Here is a 26,021-nt window from a genome sequence, read left to right as displayed (position 1 = left end):
TTCTGACCACTAAAAACCAACTAAATACCAACTTAAAAGGCATTTTCCCACCAACTTAAAACCAACTTAATATCAACTTAAATGTGAATACCAACTAAAAACCCACTTATTTTTTGGTAAGGGTAAGTGTCTAGGGATTTCAACGAAAATGCAAAGTTTTATTGTATTATCTAAAATGGTTTTCAAAATATGGCTGTTTAAAATTTACAAAAAATGGCCAAAATCACATGACTGGTTTATTTTATAATCCCCATAGCAGCTGTTCTAATTAAGCTACAGAGTTGCGAATGGTGTCATTATACTCAGCTACGTATGCCCTTTCTAGCGAAATACACCATATGTACATTTGTTTAAAAATATATTTTTAAAATTTCAAATTATTTTTGAATTTGATTTTTTTAAAAAGTGCATCATAAAAATTAAAAAAAAAATACAGTGAATAGTTTGTATCTACGTTAAATGATTGACGAAATGGGTTCATAGTTAAACATTATTTAAAAAAAGGTTTTTAAAATAAGGTAGCCTTCAATATGTATACATACGCATGTATACATATACACATGTACGTATATAAAACATGTATGCATATAAGCATGTGTACATATATAAATATGTATACATATACGCATGTGTACATATATAAATATCATGTATACATATACACGCATGTGTACATATATAAATATTATGTATACATATACCCTTACCAAAAAATAAGTTGGTTTTTAGTTGGCTTTTAGTTGGTTTACACATTTTAGTTGATATTAAGTTGGTTTTAAGTAGGCTCAAGTTGCCAGCATATTTCAAGAAACTAGTTAAAGGGGTAATAAGTTGGTTTTAAGTAGGTTTTAAGTAGGCTGGAAAATTCTTATTTTTTCTAAGTTGGTAATTAGTTGGTTTTAAGTGGTCGGAAAATTTCATATTATTTTTAAGTTGTTTAAGTTGGCTTTAAGTTTGTGCTTGTATCGCGAGAAGGTTTAAAATGTTTTGACGAATATTTTTCTACTAAATAACTACGCTCGTCCAAATATGCAAAGAACGTATTTATATTTCTAAGAACCTACGAGGGTACTTTGTAACGATCCGTCCAAGGGTCGCTCTTTAACAGAATATTTCGGGCACATTTCATGCTTGTGACTAGTATTGTTCCAGCAGAGGCGTAGCGAGAGAAAATGGCGCCCGGGGTATTTAGCCCCCCTTAATATATAGTTTTAAAGGGAGTATGTATATGTATATTTTAGTAGTTGTTAAGTGGTTTAAAGGCCTAGGTTTGCTTCTGTCAGTCCGCCTTTATATTGACTTGCCTGCAGTGCAAATACCCTGGTGGTAGGCCACCCACTAAACATGTTGTTGTCTTTACTAAGTAAGTTTCAAGTTGGCTTTAAGTTGTCTTTATTAAGTAAGTTTTAAGTGGGTTTTAAGTAGTCTTTATTAAGCAAGTTTCAAGTTGGTTTTAAGTTGGTTTTAAGTTGCCTCCATTAAGCAAAATCAGAGTTGGTTTTAAGTCTACTTCTAGTTGGTTTTAAGTAGGTTTTAAGTTGGTATTTGTCTCAAATACCAACTTAAAACCTACTTAAAACCAAGTTTAAATATTTTTTAGCCAACTTATTTTTTGGTAAGGGTACGCATGTGTACATACATAAATACTATGTATACATATACACATGGGTACATATATAATATGTACACATAATATGTTTACATATGTACATATATATACTTATAATATATACATATATGAATATTATGTATACAGTATGTCCACTAAATTAAAAATGACCCTGAGTAAATAATTAAAAAGCTATTTTTCCAGGGAATTTGATATTTTCAGATCGCATAGTACGCGCAGGGGGTCATGTAAATTGGTTAATAGGAAGCTAAGAAACTAACACCAAAAACCAGAAGATCATGAATACAAATGTTCAATGACTAATTACCAACATTAAAATTTATTTCAATTAAGCTCAGGTTAGGTCTGTTAAAATAAATTTGTATCTAAAAAGTGATGGAGAACACCTTTCGAATCGGAACCAACCTTCCAAACCTAACGGTTTTCAAGATACATTTCAAATGACCTTGAAGACCTGGTTCAAGGTAAACCGAATTTTAATAGCGTAAAATTGTGCTACAGTGAATTTGTCCTAAAAATGTTGATAACGTAGCACAAGTACTTTCTAAATGATTAACAGATAATTGTGATATCTCGGACAGTTTAATTTATGGCCTGCTTGTTTTGGTGTTTATTTTCTTGGGTTCCTATTGGGCAATTTACATCGGTTCAGAGTCACTTGGGCCTAAAATGCGATGGCGCACACCTTTCTACTTGGAACCGAATATCTAAGCCCAATGGTTCTCAAGACAGTTTGGTTTCATCTAATGACCCCTGCGCATGCTATGCGATCTGAAAACATCAATTTCCCCGGAAAAATATCTTTGGTAATATTTCCTCTGGTTCATCTTTTTATTGGACAGCCTGTATAATTATATTATAAGTATATATATGCATATATGTAAACATATTATGTGTAAATATTTATATGTACACATGCATATATGTATACATATTAAAGGCTACCTTTTTTAAAAACCTGTTTTTTTAAATAATGTTTAACTATGAACCCATGAACCTCCCACTTTGAAATTCGGTCAATCACTTAACATAGATACAAACTATTCACTGTATTTTTTTTTAATTTTGATGATTCATTTAAAAAAAAAAAAAATTAAAAATAATTTGAAATTTGAAAAATATATTTTTAAACAAATGTACATATGGTGTATATCGCTGGAAAGGGCATACATAGCTGAGTAAAATGACACCATTCGCAACTCTGTAGCTTAATTAGAACAGCTGCTATGGGGATTAGAAAATAAACCAGTCCTGTGATATTGGCCATTTTTTTAAAAAATTTTAAACAGCCATATTTTGAAAACCGTTTGAGAAAATTCAATAAAACTTTGCATTTTTGTTGAAATCTATATGCAAAATTTCATTAAAATCCGAGATGGTCAGGTTTTTGAGTGTTGATTTCACATGGAATGCCACGGCCTAATTACAAGTGTAGGTGAGGGTTATTCACCAACCAGAGATCCCCACCCTACCATTTAAATTTTTTTCAGATTTGGTTTAAAATTAGATTTTTGAATTCTTTTTAATATTTAAAAAAAATTAGAAAGTTTACAACTTTCAAATTAGTTGAAATACAAGAGATCCAAGCCCATTTTAACGCATTCCAGTGAGTAAAACCTACTTTTATAATTATTGCTTACCTGTTACAAAGAATCAATATATAAATAGAATATGTGACATTGTTATTAGCCCTAAAGCATGACTCCTAGATCTTTCAACACTTTCAGTACCTCACTTATAATAGTAAAGTAAAATTTTACATTGGAGCTATTGTATGCTACAAATCTGGATTTTTCTTTGCAGGCCAAACGACAGCAGAGAAAATTGAATTTTCTAATAACCCAGACTGAACTATACGCCCATTTTATGAGCAGGAAGATGAGGACTGGTGATATGGGTATTGATGAAACTGAACAAAATATACTCAGTCAATTAGATGAATCAAAACTTAAAACCATCGTCATCAAAGAAGAGCCTAATCAAGACCCAATGATTGTTCCTACCATTGATGATGACTATGGTACTAATTTTTTCTAATTCGTATGCAAATAACTATGGCACTTTGAACTACTACAAATATGTAATTAAATTCAATCTTTCTTGAATATTATGAAAAAGGCAGGCAAGCGCAAGATTTTTTTAATTTGGTTTACTGAATGGGGAGAACACCAATGCTCGTCTAATTTTTTTATTATTTTTTTGGTTACTTTAGATGGTACTGAACATTTCTGTGTTAAAATTATTTTGCAGAAATGTTAACACGTGGAGATATTTTTTTTAATTAACAATTTCTAACCCCATTTTCTGTTGGTGGTATAATAGGATACACCAAATATAGCGGTTTTTTTTATTGGGTGGGGACAATATTGTATTTCTTGGTAAACCTCTAATTCGCGATGCTAGACGGCCCATCGTCATAAGCAAGAATGGGGTTGGGGGTGGCACTGAGCACCCCCAACACGAGAGCGTTGTTTAATATTACATCTGGTATTCGTCTATGAAACGTTTTTACACTCATCGTGTGTTCGGATGTATGTGCTTTACCAAAGTTTGCACAGTGGCATGTGGGTAGAGTATCCTGAAACCAGGGTGCACACGAATTGTATAGAAGGACTTTGGGCTCACGCTATAAAGGGCCCTTCCTCCTCTTTGTCGAAGAAACATTTTATCCCTGGATATTTGGCCGCAGTAATGTTCTGTAGTCACGCAAAATGTCAAGGGGAAAATTAGGTTTTTGGCGTTTTTGAAGGCAGCAGCTTGCACTCCCCTGATCCTTGACCGTGTAAAATGTTTTTGTAACATTTAACTTACGCAAATTAAACCATTTCCGCCAAATATAATTGTGAAATGCTTTACTTTTATTGCCCATTTATTTCTTTTATGCCCATCACATATCCTACTTCACCTGTGACAATTAAACATGCCAAATTTTGGGCGAAAAAACGCTGAAACACATAAATTACGCAAAAAAAATTTGACACAGAAATGTTCAATATCGTCTTAAGTATCGAAAATAAATAAAATGAACTTGTCTTAGTATTTTGCCACTAAATGGAGTCTATACAACCATATCTAAAATGGTTAAAAATAAGTCGAATAAAGCATTAATATAAAGGCTGTTCCACAATGGTCAGGTAGACCAAGTAAGTTAATTTTTCAAACCCATTAGAAGGATTTTGGAAGCCCCTTTCTATTTCCTAAACCTATCAAAATATGATGATTCATTCTCAGAATTTCAATTATTTTGCTCCCTATAAGAAGTTCCAGATTAATTTTAAGTAATTTAAATGATAACTCCCAAATGTTTCCATAAATTTCAATTTTTTAGGCCCCCTTGGTAGGATTGAATTTCCCCCTGGAGCCGCCACAGTTAAGGTGTTGTTTCTCAAGTTCAATTGTCTTATATGACTTGGTTACCTAAATCTTAAACAGTCGCAGTTTCCTTTAAAACCTGGTACGTTTAAAATTTCTTTTGTAGATCCAGATACGGTGAAATTTCAAGCTTTATTTAATGCTCAACAAGCATACCAATCCCACCAAGACAAGGTACTTTCTTTACTCACTCATTTCCAAAGAAAAATCTTGTAATTTACCAAAATTGGTTTATCAAAATTATTTTAGGTTAGCATTTTTGGTGAATCCCGAAAACCTATTCTGCCCGAAGTTAGTGAATATTGTAAGTTCAACTTATTTTTCTTTTCCTTTTGGCTGTATACCAAGTTTTGTTCTTTAATGAAATGTAGTTAATGAAAATTTTCGTTTGACTGATCCATCACTCATGTCAGAAATGGAGTATCCTCAACCAGCCCTTTTTGAAGGCAAGCTTAAATCTTACCAATTAAAGGTTTGTTATTAACATCTTTTCAATGTGATAGTGGCTTTGGAAAGGCTGGCAGGAAAATAATTGAGTTGAAATATTTTTCTTCTTAGGGAATGAATTGGCTCAATAACCTTTATGATAAAGGTATAAACGGAATTTTGGCAGATGAGATGGGACTTGGAAAAACTGTTCAAACAATAGCTTTTTTAGCTTTACTTGCTGAGGTATATTTACTGCTATTATTATAGTGTTGTAGTAAATTACGATCACATTTTTAAATTACCTTTCTTAGGTTCAAGGTATTTGGGGTCCTTTTTTAGTTATTGCTCCCGCATCAACACTACACAATTGGCAACAAGAGTTAAGCAGATTTGTATCAAAATTTAAGGTAAGAATCCTCACCATAACTCATTGCTATTAGATTTTAAAATTCAACTTTAGTTATCCCCCCTGAATGCATTTTCCACCAGGCATTTGCCCATTTATAGTATTACCACATGTCCTATCATGGATAAAAAGGAATATAAATAGTGTTCAGTAATAACTGTGTGCTTCTTACAATTGTTAGTGGAAAATACAAAAACCATGTTTTAAACATACAAAATGATGCACTTCTTTATTTTAGGTATTGCCCTATTGGGGAAATACCAGTGACAGAAAAGTGTTAAGGAAGTTTTGGAATTGTAAAGATGAACTTCACACTGAGAGTTCTCCTTATCATGTCTTGGTTACATCCTACCAGCTTGTTGTTCAAGACATAAAGTACTTTCAGAGAATAAAGTGGCAGTACATGGTATTAGATGAAGCTCAGGCAATTAAAAGCACATCAAGTATTCGATGGAAACTTCTTTTAGGATTTAGATGTCGAAATCGCCTACTGTTAACTGGCACTCCTATACAGAATAGTATGGCAGAGGTATGTAAAGATAAGGCCTGTGTACTTTTTTATTATAAAGTTGTAAAATTTTTCCTTAGCTTTGGGCTCTTCTTCATTTCATAATGCCAACCCTCTTTGACTCGCATGAGGAGTTTAACGAATGGTTCTCCAAAGATATTGAAAACCATGCGGAAAACAAATCTGCAATTGATGAAAGTAAATAAAACTTTCTTTCCTAAATTTTTTTTAAACGAAATATTTTAAGAGTTTTGTGTAACTGGTCTATTGGGCTTCATTGATATTTGTAGCTTAAACTGTATTTTATATAACTTCACTAATATGATTTGATATGTAATAGTGATGTGCCAAAAGTCCAAAACCAATATGAAATCGTTATCAGTTGCCGATATCATTATTTTGCCGATTCATCAGTTCGCGTCAAAATTACTGATTTAACTTGATATAAAAATTACCAATACCGATATTTTCCAATTTTTCCATATATTTTAAAACCAATATCAAAAACCAGGCAAATGGCCCCACTAACCTTGACCTTTGGCTTGCTAATTTGGCTACCGAAAGCCCACAATTATTTCACGTGCTTATGCCACATGTCGCAAAAAGCTATGTAATGGCTTCTCGAAAGAAATCTGAAATATCGAAATAATTTACTGTTAAAAAGGATGACATTATTTTCGAAAGGGATATGTACTTCTTGCTCTCTAGAAGTTAGGAGAGGTGGGAATATAAGATCCTCATTTAATTACAACCAATTTTGGAAGCCATCTACTTGAGGTGCATAATTTTGTGGATGTCAGGGAAATTTGTATTAGTGTTGTTGCATCAGTCTAACTGAAGAAAAATTAGGAAAATTATCAATACACCAACGCATTTGGCCCGCTTAATTGTTGTAGGTGAAGTAGGATACGTGATGGGGGCAAACTACTAACACACCAACGCATTCCCATTTATAATCATAAATTAAGTGTTGGCACCGCACGTTCTATTTGCTCTAGTGCTGGGGGTGTGTGGCGCCACCCCAACCCCATTCTTGCTAATAGAGTCTTGCTAATCATGATGGGCCATCTAGAGGACATATTACCAAGAAAAATAGAATATACTTTGTCCCCACAAACGGAAAATTTCTTGTAAACTACTACACCACAAACTGAAAATTAACGCTAGAATTAACAATAGAAAAAGTTAATTTTCAAAAATTAATCTGTGAATTTTTATTTCCGCAAAATAATTTGAACACAGTAATGTTCAGTATCGTCTAAAGTATAAAAAAAAATAGGACATGCGTTGGTGTGTTGATATTCACCATAAAATTAGAACCACCTATAAAGCAGCTTTCAATTTAGTTTTAATAAATATGAAAAATTAATATAGATAAAAAATTCATTGAAAGTATATCGGTATCGGTTAGATATAGTTATCGGTAATTGTTAGAAAGGTAAGGAATCATAATAATAAGACTGACTTAGAACAACTGAAATAATTTTATAAATGTTAAATAAAACACTATGTACAACGAACATTAGTAATACGATTTTGCACAACTTTTAGGTTGAACTCATAACTTCTACCAAAACCGGCAGACCAAAGAATGACTAAGATAATCATATACTCAAATAACAATGATTCACACTAGAGGGTGTCAAGATCATAGTTCAGATGGGGTTATTAAAGGTCAAGGTTAAATCAACATTAATTTTTGGTTAGATATTGGTATCAGTAATTATCGGTTAGATATCGGTATCAGTAACGTTTTCTTTGGTTAAATAATTGGTATCGGTATCTGTTAAATTACGATATTGGCCAACACTATTATATTTGTTTTGTAAAGAAAAGGTAGCTAATAATATAATACTAGAACATTACAAAAGTAAAAACTGACATTTCTGCAAAAAATTGAGCAGGGTTTCTCTTCCTTAAAATTGTTATGAGAATGTAAAACAGTTAACCGAAACACACTAAGTTTAAATAGCAAAATCTGGAGTCACAAGATAATATTTGATTCAAAGTAAAATATTGAAGAATTTTCATCATTACCAGCAGAGCACAATTTTTTATTTTTTTTTAAAAACAGAGCTAATACCCAAGGCACCACCTTCGACCACATAAGCAATGTTGCTTGTGCGTGATCAAGTAACAGGTGGCCGGGTTACAATGCGTAGGAGGGTGGTGGCAAGCCCTTCATGCCACGCGAGCCAACAGCTCCCTACACTATAAGTCACATGTTGACTTGGCCCTCTTTCTACAAAAATATGTAACAAATTTAAAATAAAATGATTTGAAATGACTAACTATTACCGTTAACCTCAGCAAGTTTTTATGGGAAGGGGAAACCGAAGATCTCGGTGGAAAACCCCTTTAACCAGTGGTTAGAGAACTTACAAACTCTACGCAGAAGGAGTGGTTCCAGATTTTCACCCAGTGCCACTAGCTGGGATAGAACCCGGCTCCTCTTGCTGCGAGGCTAAAGTGCTAACTACTCAGCCACCCCACATCCATGGTTAAATCAAGTTAAATAAAAAAAAACTGGTCTATTTAATTTAAACACAACATATTAAAAACAACAGATATTTACCTGATAACGAGAATACAAAGTGGATACTGCGAGTGAGGTTTGCCAGTACGAGTGAATATATATTGTTAAAAAATTAAATATCAGTTAAAAACTCTGTTACAATGTATAAACAATTAATGCAGGGGGGAAAGGGAAAAGTCTTATCTTTTTTTTCCAACAAATATTTCATAAGTTGAATACAGAGTCATACTTCTGTGAAGCTTGGGTCGCACTTCTAATATTTGGTGTATTAATTAATTAAAAGTAATGAATATTTGAAAGGATTTACAGTTTTTCCACTGATGAAATTTATAAAGAATTATTTAAGTTGGTATTCATTCAGCCCTGTTCATGTTAAAATAATACATTGCGCTTACCTACAAGTGAAGTTATAAAAATTCAAAGTGTGATTTGCATGAATAATTTAATGGGCACTTGCAAGGGGCTGTATAATAGGCCTATTTCAAATATGTTTCTATCAAGTAATAGTTATGCTTGCATTGCTTGTTCTGCTCCATATAATTTGGAATTTAAGTTAAAAAACTATGTATAACAAGTAGACTGCATAAAAAATAATCCTTGGGGTCACTACTGTTTTAAGTTTGGGGTCATAAGCCTGTTCACCCTGCCATCAAAAAAAAAATTATTTTCATTAGCTTAAAAGGTTATTTTCCAGGGAATTGAGAATTAAACGTATAATAAGAAAACACATGTCAAGAACTGAAAACATTTTATTTCATGAAAACTAAAGTAATCTTTAAAGTACCAGATACAGCAGTATTTATTTATAATTAAATAATTTGATCACTAATATGATTTTGGAAATGTTTGATTTCTGTTAAGATTACAGGGGGGGCTTAAGAAATACATACTTACCACTAGTGCCCATAAAACACCGTAGCGATGCCACTACTTGGTTTAGATACCATGCTAATCCGAATTATAGAAATTTTATTTAGCATTAGTGATTCGTTTTAGGCATATTGTTTTCATATATAGTTGCTTGTGCACAATTTGTAAGCGTTTGAGTTGTTCAGTTGTTTAAATTAAATCAATTTGTAGATGAAAGATAAGTATGAAACTTATGTTAGCAATTTTTATTACTGTTTTCCATCTCTGCTCCTTGTAAAAATTTGAATATTATTGGACAAAACTGAATTTTTACAATTTTTTAACATGTTATATTGTAAATAAATATAATCATTACATATTTATTAAATTAAAATTAAAATTAAAACCAAGCCACTAGGGTCAGACACAAACCTGAGGGTGGGCAAGGTTTTCATTGATGATTGACTGCTTATATGTTGCAGCCTACTTTAATGCTTTTTAAAAATAGTAAAAAATTGTGAAAATGGTTTTTACTCTTTTCATTTAATTATCCATAGAAAGTAGATTATTTTAAATGTTTTGCATTTTTATTAATTTTAATAATTTTTATTTGTCCAATTATTTTTATTATTGATGTGTTAAGATTATTACAAAAATCCTTTTTATCATAGAGCATCTGTCTCGGTTGCACATGATTCTAAAACCGTTTATGTTAAGAAGAATTAAAAAAGATGTTGAAAATGAATTGTCAGATAAAGTAAGTTTTAGGGTTTTTTCTTTAGCATTATTGTTGGCCCAGTAATTTTCAAATTCTTTTAACTAAAAAGCTGAACTAAGAATGTATTTATCTTTAGGGAGAGTAAGATCATTGCTACTTCCTAAAATAATTATGAATTATTGAATAAGAGAATAACACTTAGTATTATAGACATTAGTTGCAATAGTAATAATGATTATTTTGAGGCCTAGTTTGAAGCTTTTTCGTAATCTAACCAATGTTATAATATTTCTTTTGGACATGGATAGTGTTATTGGTATCCTGGGTGGATTTATTTGTGTTTTCCATATTTTACAGATAGAGATACTGGTATCTTGTCAACTAACTAAAAGGCAGCTTCTTTTGTACCATAACTTAAGAAGTAAAATTTCAATTGATGATCTGTTGCAGTCATCTTACGGATCATCTGGTAATTCTTCACTGCAATCTGCAACTTCAAGCCTTATGAATCTCGTTATGCAGTTCAGAAAAGTGGGTTTTAATATATCTACTTTTTTACTGAGCAATATGAATCAATTATTTAATCACTGATTTTAGGTGTGCAATCATCCAGATCTGTTCGAACGAAGGGAACCTAAGTCACCATTTCATTTTAAACTTCAGCCATTTGTAATGCCAAGGCTAGTTTTCAGAGAATGTAAGTTTTGATATAAAAAAAAAATTTAAGTCCTTTAATTATCAAGTTTAGTACCTTTAAGGTATGAACTTTTTTAGTTGGTTTTATTTTATGTAACTTGACTATTGAAAGTTCCTTTTTAATTTCTGTACATACATTAAATATAATTCTTGCATTTGGGTTTTTTAGCTAACAATCATTCGGTTTTGTAGGTTTGCAAAATGAGGTGCAGAACGTTTCTGTTTTGCAAAGTTTAAATATTTTTCACCCAGAGTACATTTATCGAAGCATTTTCACTTCTTTACAATCTGGTATGTTATTTTAAATATAATTTTATTGTTTTCTCAGTTGCAAAACCCTTTTTATTTAGTTATTCTTATTTCAATCAGAAACAAGTTATTCAAAGAGTGCCTTTTCATTCATTCGCTTCTGTGACTTATCACCAGCTGATGTATTTTCTATTTCAACAAACGGTTTAATCGTTAGGTAAGACTTTTCACGTACTGCATCCAAAATATCTTACATTTAGTGTCAGGATTTTTTCTTTTTAAATATTTTTCTACCTATGTATTATGGATTTGTGTGCAGTGTTCCAAAGTGATAAATGACGGGTGTCAAATAATTTTATAGTACCGACATTACCAATAATATCTTTACTGGTTAAAAGTGGAAAATATATTTCTTTTAAATCCAAAATATTGTCATAAAATGAATTTCAGATTTAGGCAATTTTAGTCAAATAATAAATATAAATTCCTCAAGCTTTGATTAAGAATGAACTATCTGCAAGTGATAACACTGATAAATCCCGTAAACGTAAACTCCTAAATGAGAATAAAGATAGGAGGTCAAATGACTCCGATTAAGTTTAGGCAGGCAAGCTAGTGAAATACTGTACTATTTCTAAAGCATACATTATTTTGATGTTATGGTTACAAGTACATTTTGAAGAAAAAACATTTTAGTGGAAATTACTCATTTTGGCTTATTTATATAATTTTAATGGAATAATTTATTACTAAACACTTTTGGCCACTGTTATGGACTTTACTCCAAAAAAGTGATATGATATTTTCATAACACTGTTGGTGTGTTAAAGAAGAAACAGTGCCTTCAAAATATTTTAGTACCCTGTTCTTAGAAAGGCCGTTAAGATTTAAAAGTAAGTTCAGCCATAGACAACATCACACCCTAATGTCTTAAGAAAGCCAGTTTATTTTTAGTTCCTTAGTAACTTTTGCGAGCAACTCCTTAAGTTGGTAAAACTACTCCTCAATAGAATAAAAAGTTTTACTCTCCCGGACATTTAAAATGCTAGGTTGTTTATTTATCCACCCTGGGGGAGTGCCCCGCAGTCATTATCAACCATTTCTACACTGTCCCCTATGTTACGTCTGAACTAATAATTTTAATTTGAAATGAATTCTTGATTATTATCGCAACTTACTTCTTCCCACAATTTTTTGCTTTAGTTTATTCTAGTCTCAATATAGTTGAATAAGCATCATAAATATCCATTAATAAAATTTTCCATTCTAGGGTGTAAATGTCATATTTACTTAAAAGAACTTTTTTGTTGTTTTATTTGGTGCACTTTGTCTTAATTTCCTTATTTTTGGTTACTTAAGTAACATGACCTCTAAAACTCTAATCCTATCACACTGCTTCTTTGATAACCAAATTAAAAAGGAACCTGAGAGGTGGTTTGTTTGCCATTTGACAAATTTGAAGAAATTTAATTGAAGTATTGTTTTTACGAATAGATGGCTGGCCAGCTACTTAAAGCAATTACTTTTATCCAAATTATATCACCAAAGTGTCTGGATGGAGAAAGTTTCTGATTATAAAAGTTCATCAAAACGGTTCATGTTCCTTGTTTCGCCACTTATTGCTGCTCATCCATCACAACTTTCATCTGTTTCTGGCCCCTTAAATGGGAACTTGGTAGTTTTTAAACCAAGTATGCATCCGATTTATTCATTTTCATCAAACATGTATAGATCACCTTCCCAAAATTTAATTGAACTCCACTCTCAAGAAGACCATGTAAATTATTTTATATTATATAATTAATATTCTTAATATAGTAATTAATTTAACATTTCAGGTTGAAGAGAATTTACAATGTAACAGCCGCTCAGTTTTTATCCCAAAATTATTGTTTACATCCATTGAGAAGGTGCGCATTTTGCCCTATTGTGTCATTTTATTTTAAATATTTTACCAATTAGTTGTATAATGTAAGAACCACACGGGTGAAGTGAACTACAGTGGCCTCATTGAATTTTATATTAATTTTGGTTGCGCCTAATAGACCTTGTTGCGTAGATGCCGAAGGTATTTTTTATTTTGACCGCAAGTGATTATTTAATTTTTTAATGTCATTTTAAAAATTTATCATTTTTGGGCATCTTCTCGTGTTTCGTTGTACTTATTTCTGTCGTGTGTTCGCCGACACCACAGTTTCGGTGTCCTAATAATTTCCACGTGATATTCCCGTACTGTATAAAATCAATTAGTTTTTGTTCATTTTCTAGGTGGTTTGTATTTTTGGGCCACAAGGTGATATTCCCGTACTTTATAAAATCAATTACAGGTTTTGTTCATTTTCTAGGTGTTGTAACCGGACAGTACCTCGACTAACCCTTGTCTTGTTCTATCCGATTACAAATTTCCCACTCACATAGGCCTATCGCCCCTCTGTATTTTTAATCATAATTATTAAACTCATACCTTTTCCCAACACCTTTCCATGACGATATAGAGTTTTAATGATTGAGGCAATAAATATCCATTATTAGTTTTAATAATTGGTGAAGATATATTCAGCTGAAAACTATCCAGAAATCTTTACACTCGTCACCACGTTTCAACCTTCACACTGAAAAACTTTTTTCAAAAAACAAAAATGCGACTCTACTCGGTTCGCGCTAAAAAAGATAAATTTTCGCCATCTGGCGGAAGGTGAAATTTCGGCGCGAACGCACAAATTTTAAATCTTACAAATATATGTGAAAACATAAGGAGCTGCAACCTCCCGTTGCAGTGTTTTGTATTTTTGGGGAACAAACGCTTTTTTCTTTTGATATTAAAAATATATACTTGATGCGTAAGGCTTGGTACTGTCCTCTAGGTCGCGTTATAGATAGCCCATCGCTTTTTTTAGTATGGGGTCGGGGAGACGCCGCGCGCCCCAGCGCTTGAGCGAAGCAAGTGCGCGGCGCTGTCAGGTGCCAATACGATGAATCTCAAAGTGCGTCAGGCGCCAATAAATTGAATTTAGTAACGTCTTTTACGTGTTTTGGAAGCAAACCTGTTCTCATTTTGTTACAATTTAAGTTGCTTAGATTTCACTGATTACAATACCACTAGGTACGATTACAGAAGGCCCACCGTCAGTGCTCGGAATGGGGAGAGGGCGCGTCAAAAAAGTGGTGTCGACGGATACACGACGGAACTATTTTTTAAAAAAACGTTACTAATCCCCTAAAATTACTACTTTTTTAAAATGTAAGTTAATTAAAAAAATAATCATTTGCGGCCCAAAAAAATAATTTCGTGATCTACGTGTCAAGTGCTACATTCTCCACCAAAAAAAAAGTAAAATTACATGAGGCCGCTGTAGTTCAATTTTGCCAAACACACTATTTCTCTTTATTGATATTCTTTTGCTGATCAATTTCAGGTTTCATCTACTCCTTTGATGTTTTATAGTCCTGACCCTGCATATCGTTTGCAGCGATTTAACATCTCTGATTTAAAGCCTTACGGTACCAAGCTAGTGATCAAGCACTTAAATAGTGATCTGTCCGTTTTGCTCAAAGGACCTGGAGAATTTCTTCACCCATCGTCTAATCTCTTTTCTCCTTTGCCACCTGGGGGAGTTGAAGCTCTTCATACTACGCAAGGATGGAATCAAATAAGTATTCCTTGTAAGTGCCAAATATTTTAAGCAGGAGTTCAAATAAATTAATTAATGAACTAAGAGTATGTAATGTGCAGTCTGTAAAATTATATTTTTAGGATTATTTTCTATTCAGGCTTGAGTTAAATTTCATACTGGTCCTGTTCCACTTATCCTTCTCTAAATAAATAACTTAACTGCTATTTTTTAATTGTTTAAACCAACTTTGGCAAATAAATTTTAGATTGCTTAATACTGTGACAAAATCTTGTTTTGGGATGTTACTACATTTCATCTGTGTAATCTTCAAGTTATTTCATAGAACTTTATCTCCATCTCCATATCTGAACAATTGATGGAACTGAGAATTAACTTGTTACTTATCAGTTTATTGGTTGGTAAGATGTACAATGAGAGGGTTGACAATCAATAAGATAGCCCTAGCTAGTAGTTCCAATTTTAATGCTTATATATTAATATTGGTATTCTGATTCAATGTTATTAAGCAAGTTTTAGTGACCTTTCTTAATATAATTATTAATTAAAATCCGAATGGGTTTTCGTCTAATGTTTCTTCGAAGAATTTATATTTGTTAATAATTTTAACTTTAAATTTAATCTTCAATTTGACTTAATTTAACCCTAGTCACCCACGCCTAACAACTTGTCACCTTTCTATGTTTACAGTTCTAGGTAACATTTATTTCTATTTCATGATATATAACAGCTTTCTAATTGAGTGTTGAGCACTTTCAATTGATGACTGTTGCCTTAATTTATGTATGAATTTTGTTATGAAATGGTTTCAATAATAAATTTTGTCTATTCTTAGACAAGGATTCTTTAATAATGGATTCAGGGAAATTACGAGTTCTTGATGTTCTTCTTACTCGATTAAAGACTGAAGGCCATAGGGTGCTCATATATTCTCAAATGACTAGGATGATTGATATTCTCGAGGTAAAATATACTAAATACTAGTATTGATAAATGAGTGGATTGGTATAGTTAAAATTGAAGAACACAACTGATACTTCAATTTTAATAATAATATGAGTGGATTGGTAGTTTCTAATTCTTTGCGCTTTTAGGATTATATGTGTCACAGAAAACATACATATATGAGGTTAGATGGTTCATCAAAAATATCGGATAGGAGAGATATGGTTGCAGATTTTCAATCTAGGTGAGTTTTATAGGTACTATTATAGTAAGTTATACATGTAGCTCATTTGTTACCCTTTGATATCTTACAAATAATTGGCTGGCCACTTTCCATAGTATGGAATCTGTTAGCTTATCAGTATTTTTTACAAACTTAGCATAACTACCATTAAGAACTTTTAAATATTTACCATCATCAAAATATTTTTGGAGTATTCCCAATTCGTTAAGATCATTGCACAAAAAGTTTTGCTAATTGTTTTAACGTTGCAATAACTATTGTACTGAAATATTACCAAAAGTTGCATAAGACCCAAAAGTGTGTCAGCTGTACCTTCGCGCATATTAATTTTTCTAGTGAGACCTAGTCGCACTATAGACTACATAACCTACTAGTTGGAATAGTACTACCAACACTATATTTAGTCTATAGTCTGACGCAAATTCCTCTCTTTGATTTACTCGCCCATAGACATACGTTCTAAAACGCGTCACTCGGTGGTGCTGGAGTACCTCGATTTTGATGAATTTTTTCCGACCCCCCTTCGTTTCCCTGTTTTACTTTGCGACAAACTCTCATTAAGTACTATACCGTTTTGACACACTTTTGGGTCTTATGCTACTTTTGATATAACTTATTAACTTCTGATAAAAGTAAATTATAAAGTTCAAAATTGTCTTATTTTGATCTTTAAAAGTAAGGGAAATCTCTTAAAATGGTCAGGGGATAGTTGGAATTTTAATCTGAAATATTGTGGCAACCCTGTTAAAATTGGGCTTAGCGTGTGGTCTGTCCAGTTGGTCTGTTTTCCTGACAATGATTATAGATTTAGCAATAATAAGATAATAATTGCATTGTTATGATACTCGCGCGTGAGGCTTTTTAAAACGTTAATGCTATGTAAGGGTTTAATATCAAAAGGTAATTTCTTAACTTGTACCCATCATTCATGATAATGATTTTTGGGGTGGATTTAGTGTTTTTTAAATGTTAGCTGCTGCAACTGTCATTTTAATTTTTTTTTTCAAGGTCTGATATATTTGTGTTTCTACTGAGTACCCGTGCTGGTGGATTAGGAATAAACCTTACAGCAGCTGATACTGTAAATAAATCTTCTATTTCTTTTTAATCTTAAAATGGTGGTAGAAAAATAATAATAGATTTTATTGGAACATCTTATAAGTATACACTACTTCTTTACACAAGAGTCCACCGAAAGGAAGGCAATTTATCAAATTGACACTAAAATGGAAATATCTTCTGCCTTTTCAGGTTTGATGGTAAAACGTCATATCGTAAATAGACTTTAACAACTTCTAAAACAAGATGGTATTTGAGGAAGCTTGGCACTGGCCTGTTAACTTCCTTATTTATGGTGGATTAACAAATTTCACAATATTGCCACTTGGTTTTACAGAAGCTAGGGGAGATTAGTGATAGTTGCTTAAGAAAGAAGGCGAAGCACGGTTAAGAGACGATTTTTCGATTTAGTTCGTACTCCCTTTAATGAACTCGATACTACTTATATTTGTATAAAAATACTTAAGCACATCTAAATTAGCGTTAATTTTCTTTTGACTTGTGTGTATTACTTTTGATATAAGGCAATGCTGGTACCATTACATGATATTTTTAATAACTTATATTAAAAAATTAAATTGAGTAACTACATTTTGTTTGATTTTTTAAATATTTTAAGTGAACTTCTTTTATATTTTCAGAATATTAAAGGCTATAATTTTTTAAAAACCTATTTTTTTTAAATGTTTAACTATGAACCCATGAACCTTCCACTTTGAAATTCGGTCAATCATTTAACGTAGATACAAACTATTCGCTTTTTTTTAATTTTATGACACAATTTAAATAAAAATTAATAAAAAAAATATTTTAAAATTTGGAAAATATTTTTTTTAATGTACATATGGTGTATATCGTTGGAAAGGGCATACATAGCTGAGTAAAATGACAACATTCGCAACTCTGTAGCTTAATTAGAACAGCTGCTATGGGGATTAGAAATTATACCAGTCATGTGATTTTGGCCATATTTTGAAAACCGTTTGAGATAATTGAATAAAACTTTGCATTTTCCGTGAAATACCTAGACACTATCTATATGCAAAATTTCACCGAAATCCAAGATGGTCAGGTTTTTGTAAAAATCCGTAATATCTTACTACTAATATCACTTCAATATTTTAAACTTTTTAATGACAATATAAATAGTATTTTTTAGTAATATTATTTTTATGAAATAATAAAATAATTTCCATTTTTCTTTAGGTGATATTTTATGATAGTGATTGGAATCCAACAGTTGATCAACAGGCCATGGATAGGGCTCATCGATTAGGTCAGACCAAGCAAGTTACAGTTTACAGATTGATTTGTAAAGGTAGCATTGAGGAAAGAATTCTTCAAAGGGCAAAAGAAAAGTCCGAGGTATGTTTTTATACATTTAATTATTTCTTAAACCTCTGATAAAATTTGTTGGTACAATATATTGCAAACATTGAGGGTAAACAAACATGTTTTGGAAGTATTAGATTTTCTGTAGCACAGCAAATAATAAATAGTTCATGCGTGTAAAGATTCATAACGGTTTTCATTAGGAATTCCTTAAATTCCTTTATTTCACATCTGATCAATGCACAATGTTTCAAAATCGACTTTTTTGGGACAAAATTAAATATGAATAAAATATATTAAATGTGTATATATTTTTGATCAGATTCATTAGCTCTATACGAATATATAACTTATATTCTTGTAACTGCCACCAGAGGGCCGAACGTTCCCCTCTCGGAATTTCGGTAAATTACTTTTTTCATTGAATGTATAGACTTAAGTTGAACGTAAATTTAAAATTTCAATAAATTTGGTTGAACAGAAGCTCTGTAATAAGCACTCAAAGGTACAATTTTAACCAAAATAAGGCTTTTTCCAAAGGCGATTTTCCAAAATATCGCAATTTGTAGCAATACTTTGAAACGCTGTCTTGTACAGTAGTTTCCGTAGAATAACCTGCAAAAAACTAGAATGCGACAGCGATCGAACTTCAAAAGATATATAAACATTTATCAAAAGACTTAAATTTGTTTGTAAACTCTATTTTATACTGTCTCTGCTCCTCTTGTTTTTATATTATCTTTTATTAACTATACTACAGTGGATAAACTTCTATTTTGTCCTACTGCTAGTAGAATTTATTATTCGTTTCATTAGTTCTCACGCACGCCTCGGATTCCAATATAATGTTAGAAAACTCTACCTTTGAGGTTTAGGTGTAGGCGGAACATCGAAGGAAAAACTAAATGAGACCAAACTAACACTTTAGCGAGCTTTTTTTGCTGTTTTCTTCGAAATTGTTTTGTTAGGCCCGTTATTTTCAAGATAATGTTGCAGTCGCGGTGATTTTGGATGATTAAAAAAAATTTAAGTAAGGTGGCGTTTTTTAAATAGCTAAATAATGCTGTAGTATGTTTTGTTTTAATTCACACTCGCTCTCTGTTTTCCGTTACGTACCCGCTGTATCTCAATATTGACACAATCTTTAATTTCATTGTTACACGACAACCGATTGAAATCCGTGGCGTGCGTGGAAACTAATGAAACGAATAATAAATTCTACTAGCAGTAAGACAAAATAGAAGTTTCTCCACTGTAGTATAGTTTATAGTGGACAGAAAAAAACAAGATGAGCAGAGACAGTATAAAATGGCGTTTACAAGCAAATTTAATTCTTTTGATAAATGTTTATATATCTTTTGAAGTTCGATCGCTGTCGCATTCTAGTTTTTTGCAGGTTATTCTACGGAAACTACTCTACAAGACAGCGTTGCAAAGTAATGCTACAATTTGCGATATTTTGGAAAATCGCATTTTGAAAAAGCCTTATTTTGGTTAAAATTGTACCTTTGAGTGCTTATTACAGAGCTTCTGTTCAACCAAATTTATTGAAATTTTAAATTTACGTTCAACTTAAGTCTATACATTCAATTAAAAAAGTAATTTACCGAAATTCCAAGAAGGGAACGTTCGGCCCTCTGGTGGCAGTTACAAGAATATAAAATATATATTCGTATAGAGCTAATGAATCTGTTCAAAAATATATACACATTTAATATATTTTATTCATATTTAATTTTGTCCCAAAAAAGTCGATTTCGAAACACTGTGCAATGCCAGTAAAACCGATCTAATCATTTCATCCTTCAAAATTGTATAGATTTTCATAAAATCATTCCCAGTTGTCATGCCCTTAGTAGTATCATGAAATTTTTTTTCGCCCAGTCCTCAGTAGCATAAACTATATTTTACTTAGAGGATTTTAATAAAAATGACTATTGCAATACCCATATTTTTTAATCATAAAAAACACGTTTTATCAATTCCTTTAAGAGATAACTGTGGGGGAAGGATGAAGTGAAATAGGCATCATGCAAGAATTTGTGAAATCAATGGCTTTGTAACTGGAATATAGTTTAAATGTCAAATTTAATCTTAGAAAATGGCTTAAGAAAAATCCAAGCAGTAGTTCCATATTTAATTAGCCATAATGCCGTGATAGAAATATATGGGTAAGAAAGGTTTTGGAAAAAAAATCATTGCAGTAAAATAACTCTGCATAAACTATTTTATAGTGGAAGATGGTTTTATTTTCTAATAATATCATACTATTATTAGTTTTTGCTTGTATCATAATAGTTCAATTTCATTTTGTTAAAGGACTCCTTTAACTCTGTTGTTTTTACAATATTTTTTAAGTTGTGTAATTTTACCATGCTATGAGAAATTTTATTTGAGCAGTAGAATTAGCTGGGGTTTTTTGAAAAATGGCATGCTTGAAACATTAATTTTTAGTTGTAACTTTTTAATTCCAGATTCAGCGAATGGTTATTAGTGGAGGCCATTTTAAACCAGACACCTTAAAGCCCAAAGAAGTGGTTTCTCTTCTTTTGGATGACAAGGAGCTTGAAATAAAATGTAATTCTATATTTTAAGCCCATACTGGCTTTTAAAGTATATTGAGAAATAGTGAAATAGCCACTTTCCATCTTGTAACATTTGCTTAGGTTAAGGAAGCTCAAAAAAAAATTTTTTTTGTTAGCAGGGCCTTGCTTAGGAGGGAGGCGAGTTGGGGGGCTGCACAGGGCCCCTAAAATTTGCCATAGGGATGTATATACCAGAGGGCCCCGCCCCCTACACTCAGTTTCGCCCATGGCCACAAGACATCTAAGCACAGCCCTGTTTATTAGAAATAACCCTAAATTGCTACTATTTGCATACTACTTGTACATGGAAGATTTCAATTTCATGTAAAGTAGATTTCTTCCTTTCATGGGATAGTCAAACGTGCCATAATCTTGTGTGGAAAATTCAATTGTCAGGGATTTTTGTGAACTAAGAATTTGTTACTAACTGTACAACCTTTTGCCCTTAGTTCACCAAAGGCAAGAAGAGAGAAAATTTACTGATGATATAGGATCAAAAGATAAGAAACGTAAAAAAGAAAAGGCCCTAGAAAAAGTAAGGAGACTTAAATTAGATCCTTCCTAAATGATCTTTAGTACAAACACACTGATCAGTCTATATGATATGTGACTTGTATAATAGATGCAGTTACATAACACATTAAATTTTAATGCATTTTTAACCAGAAAATAGTGAAGAAAAAGAAAACTGTAACTGATGAGGAGAATATTGTAACAAATCACACAGTTCTCGATTACCGACAATCATTAGAAGTGGATTCAGTGCAGAGCAATGATTCGTTTCCACCTCCTAGTCCATATAGTGAGGTATGGTTAAGTTGTTAAGTATTTTTGTGTGTTTTTATATAAAATTACCAAAATTTATTTTTATAGCATTCCGTTGGCAGTAGCTCTGTAATAGCTCAAGATGACAGCAGTAGTGATAGTCCATTAGTGGTTGATGATGTAAACCCAAAGATGTCTCCAATTCCAGTACCATTTTTCAGTTTAACTGGCGCTGGCTGGTCAACTCTGGATGGTATGTTTGTCTCTGTAAAATTCATCACACAATCTCTTTTATTTATTTGTAAATCTATTAGAATTGTAGAATATAGTAAAACCTCCAAAATTATCATTCTTTTTCTTCATCAGTGTCATCTTTAAACATAATTTAGCAATATCAAATTTTAACTAACATTCGTAGTCTTGTTTTAATTTCGCCTTTGAAGGCCTTTTTGGATTATTTGATAGCCAAAATTTTTTTTGTTACTGTTTTTATTTTTGCATGTGCATTTAGTAATATATAATAATGACAATTTTTGTTCAAGTTTGCCCAGTAAAAACTTATAGTAACATACAGTTTAATCTAATTAAAATATGGTGGTTTGAAACATAGGCATCGAATAGATTTTGTACCTGATAATTAAATAAGTTTTGTGAAACCAATTAGATCATTTTAAATTTGACAAGGTAACATTGCATCATCAATTCAATATTAGTTTTGTCTATGCTCATTATAGGGAGTATATATATTAACTTAAGAGCATGGCATCTTAATTGATGATTTCTATCCTTAACAAATATTTTAAGTTCTATTAAAGGGCAACGCATGTGGCCATGTAGGGGAGTGGCTCTTGATTTGGAACTGTTTTCTTCTACAAGTCTTAAGTTGGTTTTCCAAGGAGCAGTTTATACTGTGCGAAAACATTCTCCTTTGTGTAAATATGTGGTGCAATTTCTTAAATTTATTTAGAAAAGAACTGAGTTTGACATTGATATTTTCGATTCAACAATGTTTTGGAAAAAATTCTTTGCCAATTAAATATTTTCAATTATGGAGGTTGACTTGACGCGGTATTTCTCTGCCGCGAGCCTTACACACTCGGCCCTATATTCAGTCTCCCTTAACAATTTCTCAATCATTATACCTCGACAGAATATTAATCTTAGTTTTAAAATAAATGTATAAAGGATTTGATTGGTCAGTAACCTTAAACTTCACGTTCCTCTGCCGTTTTCGCGACTAAAGAATGCATGGAGGCGCATTTATACAAAATAAATTTGGCAAATATGGTTTTACTTTTTTTACTAGGGAAAGGCTATGACAAGATAGAGCATGCGCAGTCATTCTTTTTATCTATAAGATAATTTACCCCTCTGCATGGCCACTTGTGTTGCCCTTAAAGTTCATACAGCATGGAATAAATAACAATCAGGCAGCTTAAGATACCATTGAATTACCTAGTTTTGTTTTCTAAATTATGATATCTTGAAATTTAGGACCACTTGGAGGTGCAGTGTCGCCTTTATCAAGTGGTTCTTCATTTTCCCTTCAAGCAGCGATGAAGAGGGCGAGTGGACGAAGCAGAGGCCGACCAAGAGGATCAGCGAGAAGAGGTCTAGTCACAACCACTCCAAGAGGCGTTAAAACAAATACCTTGGCCACAGCTGCAGCTGAAATGGCAGGTGCTCAGGCTGGAAAGTCTGCAGTTTTTGCAGCGTATGGGTATTCAGTTCCCAGTTCATCGAACACGACTCCTTCAACTGCGTCCCCTTCACAAACTCCGTCGTCACCTATGTCCTCTCTAGCAATGTCTAACAATTCAAAATGTTAATTTCTGTAATTTTCATAGGTAAACCTAAGAGGAAAATAACTATTTTGCTTCATCAACATAGTTCAACACTTTCTTAAGCTAGATTAGCTGTTATGTATGATAAGTGTTTTGGTTTTTATTATAATTTTTGTAAGGTACAGTTACAAGAAACTAAATGTTTCAATATAATTTGAAAAGAACTATACTTATAAAAAGTCCAAGTACTGATGTTGCAAAATTCATATTAAATAAAATATCTTATGAAGCTCTACAGAAAGGAAAATATTAAGAGCGTGTTGTATTTAGTTTCCTTCATTAGGGTTTTCTTAGGATTTAAAGAACTTTTATCAGTCAGAATTTTAAAATTGCTTTTTGTTAATACTCCAATTTTAAAAAGCAATCTTGTTTAGTATCAATAAATTGTATCTTTATGCCAGATGTATATATTTTTAATTAGTCGAATGAATTGTTAAAGAATAAATGTATCAATTAGGGTTTTAAACCCTTATTACCAATTAACTTTCATTTGTTTTTCAATTATATTTTTAAACTGTTAAGGCATGAAATTTTAGTTAGAATCTTCAGATTATGAAAAAAAAGAAGCTTTATTATGTGACCTTGAACTAAGCATAATTAGATAATCCAATTTTTTTGTTAAAAATGCTTTTCTCCGAATGGTTTCCTATTGGATGTGTTCAGTGTTTGCTGATTAGAGTAATACATGTGACTAAAGATGCGTTCAGTAACAGACTTACCATTGAGTAATCGTTGAGTAAAATTTCGACACTCATTCCACTTAGCCCAATGATATTCAAAAATATTTTACCTAATTTAGGAACCGAGTTAAGACCATGCAATTTTTGGTTCCCTTAATTTGTAAACCTTAATGGTGACGGTCTTTTGGTTGCTTATTTCCCAAAAGTGTTCAGTGGGAAAATTTAATTGTAAGAAATATACTTCATATGAGGGAAATTTTCAAGAGCAGCCACCGTTTAGATGCTACCACCTAGGAGCAACAAACACAAGGAGAACGCAGCTAGCCTTTAAACACGCTAACGAAGGGTTGTGTACGAATTTCATTGGACGAGCGTCACGAGCCTTTACGCTGAACGTTTTACAGGCGGGGGGGGAAGACAATTTCCGAATTTTCCCCTTCCGACGGCAGCAGGCGCTAAAGCGTCTAGCCAATGAAAAATTTACACTAGAAAATCCAGGGCTTTTGACGGGTTGCGTTCTCCTTGTGTGGGGTGTTGTGTTTGTTGCTCCTAGCTGCCACCTAGGAGCAACAAAGGAGAACGCCGCTATCCTTTAAACACACTAACACAGTGTTGTGTACAAATATCATTAGACGAGCCTTAACGCTGAACCTTTTTAGGACGGGGTGGGAGACAATTTCCGGATTTTCCCCTTCCGACGGCAGCAGGCGCTAAAGCGCTAACTAATGAAAAATGTACACAAGAAAATCCAAGACTTTTGACGGGTTGCGTTCTCCTTGTGTATTTGTTGCTCCTAGCTGCCACTAAAAACTAGGGTCCACAAACTGCTTGAATGCGTTATTTTCATACATGGGCGCTTTCATCTCACGATGTAGTGAAATGAGTATTTTGAGAGGAGCTGCTCACAGTTTTTTACTGTCGTGAGATGAGTGGTATGCAATAAATCGTTGATCATAGGAGAGGGAGCTGATCATACTTAGTTAATTTATAATATAAAAAAAATGAAGGAGAGAAATGAATGAGTGAATCTTACGAAACGAAAAAAGGGTTATAACATTCGTGAGTGGGAAACTGCTAAGAGAGAAAGAGTTGAGTAAAAAACCGCTTCAGGAGATGGGTGAGCGAATTTAGAGTAAAAAAACGTTCGTCTATTTTCAATCGCCGGGGGGAATGTAAATAAATGTACCAATTCTTATAACGATCTCGTACTTTCTAATCAGTGGGAGAGGGGTGTAACTTACTGTAACAAAGTTAAAGTTGAAACGAACTGGGCGTGCACGTGTTCGCGGAACTTCTTCCTTGTTTTGGAATTGACTCATTTGTGGCGGGTGAGTTAATGAGTTTGTATCTTTTGGCAATCCTCGAATATTTTAGTATTTTAAACGAAAATTCTGTTGTCTTCGTATATTTTAAGTATTTTAAAGGAAAGCAAGTGTTTTAGCTGTTAGTTTGTTCATAACTTTTATACTAGGCCGTGAACGTGTAGTACCGTGTACGCGGATTCCTTAGTCCTTACTCCTTGGTTTTTGACATGGGCGTTAT

The 26,021-nt window shown here is 32.5% G+C and overlaps 1 protein-coding gene across 3 annotated transcripts in view; it reads left to right on the top strand.

The window, feature by feature from the left end:
* The window catches only part of Ino80 (chromatin-remodeling ATPase INO80), a 39,155-nt gene extending 14,954 nt beyond the window's left edge, over positions 1 to 24,201 (top strand). For all 3 annotated transcript variants that reach the window (XM_090170730.1, XM_090170728.1, XM_090170729.1), the window contains 25 exons: positions 3,434 to 3,650; positions 5,109 to 5,176; positions 5,252 to 5,306; positions 5,374 to 5,474; positions 5,561 to 5,674; positions 5,743 to 5,838; positions 6,076 to 6,366; positions 6,426 to 6,543; positions 10,402 to 10,487; positions 10,806 to 10,979; positions 11,046 to 11,145; positions 11,337 to 11,435; positions 11,514 to 11,610; positions 12,888 to 13,170; positions 13,232 to 13,303; positions 14,810 to 15,056; positions 15,861 to 15,988; positions 16,120 to 16,214; positions 17,223 to 17,295; positions 18,480 to 18,638; positions 21,080 to 21,182; positions 21,640 to 21,725; positions 21,857 to 21,997; positions 22,064 to 22,208; positions 23,450 to 24,201. In XM_090170730.1, the coding sequence (XP_090026856.1) occupies positions 3,434 to 3,650; positions 5,109 to 5,176; positions 5,252 to 5,306; positions 5,374 to 5,474; positions 5,561 to 5,674; positions 5,743 to 5,838; positions 6,076 to 6,366; positions 6,426 to 6,543; positions 10,402 to 10,487; positions 10,806 to 10,979; positions 11,046 to 11,145; positions 11,337 to 11,435; positions 11,514 to 11,610; positions 12,888 to 13,170; positions 13,232 to 13,303; positions 14,810 to 15,056; positions 15,861 to 15,988; positions 16,120 to 16,214; positions 17,223 to 17,295; positions 18,480 to 18,638; positions 21,080 to 21,182; positions 21,640 to 21,725; positions 21,857 to 21,997; positions 22,064 to 22,208; positions 23,450 to 23,784 (3,483 nt within the window). In that variant the 3' untranslated portion in view covers positions 23,785 to 24,201. The remainder of the gene's footprint in view (positions 1 to 3,433; positions 3,651 to 5,108; positions 5,177 to 5,251; positions 5,307 to 5,373; positions 5,475 to 5,560; positions 5,675 to 5,742; positions 5,839 to 6,075; positions 6,367 to 6,425; positions 6,544 to 10,401; positions 10,488 to 10,805; positions 10,980 to 11,045; positions 11,146 to 11,336; positions 11,436 to 11,513; positions 11,611 to 12,887; positions 13,171 to 13,231; positions 13,304 to 14,809; positions 15,057 to 15,860; positions 15,989 to 16,119; positions 16,215 to 17,222; positions 17,296 to 18,479; positions 18,639 to 21,079; positions 21,183 to 21,639; positions 21,726 to 21,856; positions 21,998 to 22,063; positions 22,209 to 23,449) is intronic.
* Positions 24,202 to 26,021: the final 1,820 nt, after the last annotated feature.

The sequence above is a fragment of the Leiobunum rupestre genome, chromosome 4 (assembly GCF_980474605.1).
Source record: "Leiobunum rupestre chromosome 4, qqLeiRupe1.1.hap1, whole genome shotgun sequence".
Classification (NCBI taxonomy): Eukaryota; Metazoa; Arthropoda; class Arachnida; order Opiliones; family Sclerosomatidae; genus Leiobunum; species Leiobunum rupestre.
The sequence above is the reverse complement of the archived record's forward strand: the minus strand, read 5'-3'. Positions and strand labels throughout refer to the sequence as shown.